This window comes from Empidonax traillii, unplaced genomic scaffold, assembly GCF_003031625.1.
Source record: "Empidonax traillii isolate 1590-97213 ecotype Southwest subspecies unplaced genomic scaffold, ASM303162v1 scaffold177:size1754471, whole genome shotgun sequence".
Taxonomy (NCBI): domain Eukaryota; kingdom Metazoa; phylum Chordata; class Aves; order Passeriformes; family Tyrannidae; genus Empidonax; species Empidonax traillii.
The window spans coordinates 3,356-9,470 of NW_020955370.1; the positions used below are offsets into that span (position 1 = coordinate 3,356).

The 6,115-nt window shown below is 58.7% G+C and overlaps 1 protein-coding gene across 1 annotated transcript; it reads right to left on the reverse strand.

Moving 5' to 3' along the window:
- Nucleotides 1-543: 543 nt before the first annotated feature.
- LOC114058565 lies at nt 544-3,904 on the reverse strand. Its single transcript, XM_027886048.1, has 7 exons — nt 3,344-3,904; nt 3,026-3,130; nt 2,512-2,568; nt 2,015-2,147; nt 1,142-1,863; nt 778-929; nt 544-628 (listed from the first exon to the last, which is right to left on the reverse strand). The coding sequence occupies exons 1-7, from the start codon at nt 3,767-3,769 to the stop codon at nt 544-546; spliced, it is 1,680 nt and encodes a 559-aa protein (XP_027741849.1). The 5' UTR covers nt 3,770-3,904.
- Nucleotides 3,905-6,115: the final 2,211 nt, after the last annotated feature.

Consider the following 6,115-nt stretch of genomic DNA (forward strand, 5'->3'; position numbering starts at 1 on the left):
GGAAACGGCATGGTGAAGGGCTGGTCTCTGGGCAAGTACTCAGGAGAGGACACCTTTAAGATCTTCCTAAAATGGGGGGGGGGGGGGGGAAAGGGCTAGGTGAACTCCTGAGGGGATGCAGATCTGCCTGTGCAGGCAGCAGCTGGTGCCAGGCACGTGGCTGCAGGGAGTTTCGGTGTTTGCAGGGGGGATCGTGGGGTGCTGAGCGTGGTTTCTCCCTCAGCCCACCCCAGCACAGCCCAACCCACCAGCTGGTTACTAAATAAAAGGGGTGCAATAGGGGAGATGGGTTATTTTCCTGGGGCAAAGCTCCAGCTCATAACAGGCAACTGCCTGGGAAGTGCCCAAAAGCCTCAGGCCAGGCAGGGAGGTGAGGTGGCACCACACCTGCCATCCCAACCAGCCCTCACACCCGTGCCCTTGCTTGGTCAGTGTTCAGGACCCCCCTGAGCCGTGCTAGGAGAGTAAATCATGCCTGGCTCTGGCACCATCACAGCCCTACCTGGGGGAATGACCCCTACACTTGTCAGGAAAGCTTTGTACTCACATCCCGGGTTCGATCTGGGAGGGCTCCATCCTGAAGCTGCCCCTTCCTTGCGCCTCTTTGGCTGTCCGGGACCTGCTGCCACTGGGAGGACACGGCACAGCTCCATCACCAGCACCCCCACAGTGCGATCAGCAGATAAATGGGGCCGGTGCCAGGGCCCCACATGGGCCCTGTGGAGGAAACATGGCCAGTGCTGTCCCCAAAGCCATCGCTGTCCCCGTGGCACTCACCTGTCAGTCCCAGCCACACTCTCAGCTGGGATCCAGAGGGTCTGTGATATTCGGTGGCCTCGTACTGACATCATGGGCTGGATGGGGGTGTGGATGCCAGGGGATCCTGGATGCACTCTCAGGGCAGTGACATCACCATCCAAACTTTTTGTCTGAACATGGGGAGGAGCCTAAGCAAGCAGTGCAGTGTTTCAGCCCCAGCTCTTGCCCCCAAAACTCAATCCCCTTCCCTCAGTGAAGCTCCCTGTGCCTCTGTGAGCTTGGGTTTGAACCAGACCTTGGTCTAAGGACAGCACAATGGGGGTACAGACCCCAGGGGAGGGGGCATCCAAGAGGGAGCACCCAGGGGGTGGGAAGAGTCTACCTTAGAGAAGCTCCTCTCAATCTCTTCGTCCTTGATCTGCTCCACGTCATTCATCTCAGGGGGAGTACGCAGGGGGCTGGGAAGAGACTCTGCCTTGGAGAGTCTCATCTTGATCTCTTCGTCTTTGATCTGTTCCACGTTGTTCATCCCACGGGGAGCATCCAGGAGGCTGGGAAGGGCCTCTGCCTTTGAGATGCTTGTCTTGATCTCTTCATCATCCCCGCTCTGTTCCACGTCACTCAATCCCACGTCACTTTCCACAAAGGACACTCGGGGGCTGCTCACAGCCCCCCGTGGCAACTTCTTCCCTCTGCTCCATGCCTTTGGGCTGGGAAGAGCTGCTCCCTTGGAGATGCCCATCTTGATCTCCTCATCCTGGATCTGTCCCATGTCGTTCCATCCCGTGTCGCTTTCCATGAAAGAGACTCGGGGGCTGCTCACAGCCCCCTGTGGCAACTTCTTCCCTCTGCTCCATGCCTTTGGGCTGGGAAGAGCTGCTCCCTTGGAGATGCCCATCTTGATCTCCTCATCCTGGATCTGTCCCATGTCGTTCCATCCCGTGTCGCTTTCCATGAAGGACACTCGGGGGCTGCTCATGCCCCCAGGTGACAAGTCCTTCCCTCTGCTCTGTGCCCCAGCCCTGGACTTTGAGGGCATAGGGCTGGAGGGCTGGGTATCCCGCTGCCTTGGTGAGGATGCCATGAACCTGTCCGCAAGGGTAACTGGGAGAAGAGAGCAGGGGGAGCTCTCTGGGATTGGGGGAGCCCTGGGGAACACAGCTGGGGGAAAACCCAGCAGTCCACAGGCCCCCTGCCTGCCCCGCTGTGCCCCTCACAGCCGCTGGATCCCCTCCCCAGGCCTGCCCAGACGTACTTTCGTTTCCGATGACAATCAGCCCGGGGTCCTCCCAAGGGTTTGAGCGAATGCCAGAGCCCTGCGGCCAGTCCGGGGGGGCCTGTCCATCCTGGCATCCATCCATCCTGTCCATCACGTCCTTCACAGAAGACTGGGAAGCAGAGAGTGGGATGGCTGCAACGTGGGGCTGCGTTCAGCATCCCCAAGCCAGCCTCCCCACCCAGCTTTTTCCTGGGGAAACTGAGGTACAGATCCCCCCCGTATGCTCAGCACCGCCCTCCCAGCCTTGGCTCCCTCTCAGCCTTCTCAAGGCTGAACAGGCCCAGCCCCCTCAGCCTTTCCCCAGTCCCCAAATCATCTTTGTCGCCCTCCACGGGACCCAGAGGACCACTGACCCCCCCCCAGCATTGCTGCCCATGCCCTGATGTGGGGGAACAGGGCACACTGGGAGGGTCCCCTGGGGATGCAGGCACATCCTGTCCTGGAGCAGGGCCCAGGTGTGCTCAGGGATGTACCATGACACTGTCCACCAGCTGGTCGCGGAGGTTCTCCAGCATATCCTCGAAGTTCACCTGGAGTGGGGCGAGGAGAGGGAACAGCAGTCAGAACATGGGAGCAGGATTTAAAAGGACCATCTGCAAATTATTTCAGGCACAAGGGAGAGTGACTCTGGGCAGGGCTGTGCCTATACTGCACATTTATCTGCCATCCCTCCCAGCACACGTTACTTTTCTGGGGGCTGTTTAGTTCACAGGTGCCTCAGCATCCCTGGCTGAGGCAGGCAGTGACCTCTACCACTGGTCTGACCTGCAGGCAGAGGTGCCCTTCTGCCCTCCCTGGGGCAGTGCTCTGGGGAGGAGGAGGGGCTCTGGGTGGATTGGGCTGAGCTCCCACGTTCCTCTACAGGGACACCCTTCCCACTCTTCTCTTCTGGTGCCCTTCACACTGGGAGCCACCCAGGGCTGTAAAGCAGGGGCAGCAGGGCAACACAGTAAGGGGGAGCTCCCAGGGGCTCTGTTGGCAGCTCACAGTGTCCAGAGTCTCCTGCATCTTCTGCATGTTCTCTGCCATTTGGGACTGCTGCTCCTTCATCTCGTCGATCTCCACACGGAGCCCCTCGCAAAGAGCCCTGACCTAGGAGAGGGGGATGGCAGAGTGAGCCCCAGGGCAGGGTCTCTGGGGAGCAGATCCTTTCCCCCACTGTGGTCTGCACAGAGCTAGGGGCAGTGCAGGGCACAGGACAGGCTGGCACAGGACACTGCTGGGCCTCCATCACATCTTCAGCAGCTGCCCAGCAGCAGAGAGGTGGTGCAGACCCCAGAGGAGGGGGCTGGGAAGAGCCTCTACCTCAGCGATTTCTCTTTCGTTGGCTTCCGTTCTCTGCTTTAACTCCTCAATGTCAGCAGCCACAGAGCTAGGTGGGGGGATTTTCGGGGCCCCCTCCAGGGGTTCCCCGCTGGCCTGGATGGACAGATCCTGCAGGCCCAGGTTCACAAGCATCCCACGCAGCAGGTTGCGCAGCTGCTCAAAGTTGATGGGCTCAGTCTTGGGCGTCCCGATGGCCGAATCCAGCATCTGGCCCAGGGTGAGCTCTGCCATGGCTGCTGACCTGTCCGAAAACACAGACCTGCTGTGAGCAAGGGCCTTCTGTGCTACTGCTCCAGACAGGAGCAGTGGGATGGCAGGTGATAGGAGGTGGGGCAGGAAGCAGAGCAAAGGTAGGCAGCTGACAGGCTCCTTCCTCTTCAGTCTCCTCCTCGTTCCTTGCTGCATGTGGCTCTGTTTATGGTGTCCCCCGTTTCAAGGCGATGGCCCGCCCTGGCACGGGTCACCCATTGTTACACAGCAGTAGCCCAGCCCTCTGTGGAACCTCCCCATTGTCCCTCACTGCTGGCATGCCCAGGTTCTGGCAGCCGGTGGAATCCACGTGCTGAGGCACCTCCGGCCTTACCATTTTCAGCCCCAAAATGACCGTGGGGATGGCTCACACTGGGCAGCCTGTGCCCCAGGTGCTCCTTGCAGGGAGAGCTGTGCCCTGTGGAGAGAGGTGATCCATGTGCTCACACACATTGTGCTGTTTCTGGAACACTGGTGCAAGGGGGGAAATGGGTCACTTGTGGGTTCCCACCTGTGAAAAAGCTCCAGCTCATATTAGACAACAGTGAATCCACAGAGGGAGTGCCCCAAACCCACCACCGTGGAAATTCCTCCCAGGGGCACCCACAGCAGCCCAGTCCCATAGGAACTGGGGCAGGTGGCAAGGCCGACATGGGGCTGGGTGTTGTGGCTGCAGGAGCTGGGGGGTCTCTGTGGGGTGGGCAGCCTTTGCCTTTGGCCTCTCAGGGGGTACTCGAGTTTGGCTCCATGAGCTCGGGGTTGGGGACAGGGACAGGCTGAGGGGGCCTGGGTCTGCCCTTGGTGCTGACCAAGTGAGGGACACAGGTGTGAGGGCAGGTTGGGATGTCAGCTGAGGGTGTCTGTGTCCTTTACCTCACATCCCTGCCTGCCCGGGGCAGCCACTGCATTTCAGAGGGGCTCCATCCCAAAGCTGCCCCCCACTCCTTGTGCTTTGAGTGCCAGGAACCTGCCAGGAGGAGACGGGACAGCTACATGAGCATTCCCAGGGACTGTTTGCTGGCTAACTGGGTCTGGTGCCAGGGCACCACACAGGCCCTGGCTAGGACAGACAGAGGGAATGGGCCCAGTGCTGTCCCTGTAGCACTCACCCGTCAGCCCCAGCCACCCTGTTGCCCAGAGGGTCCGTGCTGCTGCGGGGCCTCGTGCTGGCTGCACCCTCGGGACAGAGGTCTGGGTGCTGGGGGATCCTGGATGCAGGACCCGGCACTTGCCTTTGTTGGATTTCAAAAGGCTCCTCCTCAGCCCAAAGGGTTTCGGGTGCCACGTGTCCCACAGAGGGGCTGTGGTGGGATGTCAATCCAGGCTGGCCCTCAAGGGCTCCCAGCTCCTGCTGTTTTTCCCACCACCCTGAACACGGCCCTTTTCTGAGCAGAGAGCACACACTGGACCAGCTGAGGAGCTGCCCTGACTCTGCCCAAACCTGGTCCTGCTTCCCCCTGGGATGTGCAGGGCAGAGCTGAGCAACCCTGGCAGAGGCCCCGGGGTGTGCAATGGCTGGAGGTGCTGGGAGCTGCCAACAACTTTGTTGAGCTTTCACTTCTATATTAAACCTGCTTTTGCTGGTGACTCTGTGAGTGACCCAAAACATCCACTCACCACAGTGACCCCAGGGACAGCAGCACAACCCTCTGCTCACTGGTGCCCTGGTTCCATTCTACCCAAATACAGAGAAGAGCAATACCTCTCACATTTTTAACACTGGCTTTCAGGTTGAAGATCATGGTCTGGCACTAGCTTGGAACAAGGGGGCACACAGACACCTACAAGGACTTCACATGCTTCATTTAATCCTTTCAGTACTTGCAGCACAGCAGTGTTACCCACCAGGCTGAGGAGCCACACTGTGGCCAGAGAGTACAGCTGGAATTTGTTTGTGGTACTCTGAAAATGCAGGAAACCCATCAACAGCTTTGAGACCTCATGCAGCCCTGCACATCCCTCGTAGGATGTGGCTTGGAGGTTTAATCCATGCTGGTCCAACCACTCCGTGCTGAGGTACCTTTGTCTGCCTGGTGTTCAAGGCTTGTCCTGCTCAGTCACTGCCAGCCCTGGCCCCATACATATTTTAGATGCTGGAGTAGGAGAGAAAGGTGTAGAATAAGGATAAGCAAAACTAATCAGTTCTTAGGCTGTTGAAGCAACTGCTTCCAGCAGCTTTTATTTGTTCCTCACATCAGCAGGCTAGAAAGCAGTGTAGGTTTTACTGGAGTGTGTTTGTCTCATCAAGGGGGAAGATCACAGTTTGGGAATTCATCCTTATATCATCCTGGAGACAAAGCCCTCCACATGCACCTTGTGCTGCTTCCTCAAGTGTCCCCTCCACCCAAAAATCAGTATCACTCAAGACAGGAGTGATCAGCAAGTCCTACCTCTCTGTGGGAGAAGGCTGCAAGCTGCCAAGTGAGCCTGGATACAGCAACAGCCCCACTGAACACACCCAGCAGCTGCTCGGAGGGTACAGCATTCACAGGAAGCACCGGC

Excerpts from the sequence above, each read along its gene's own strand:
- LOC114058565 (XM_027886048.1), bottom strand. The coding sequence starts at position 3,769 with ATGCAGCAAGGAACGAGGAGGAGACTGAAGAGGAAGGAGCCTGTCAGC. Across the intron at positions 930-1,141 it reads TTGAGAGGAGCTTCTCTAAG|ACAAAAAGTTTGGATGGTGA; the intron begins GTAGACTCTTCC and ends CCCCATGTTCAG. Across the intron at positions 629-777 it reads AGTGTGGCTGGGACTGACAG|TGGCAGCAGGTCCCGGACAG; the intron begins GTGAGTGCCACG and ends GTGTCCTCCCAG.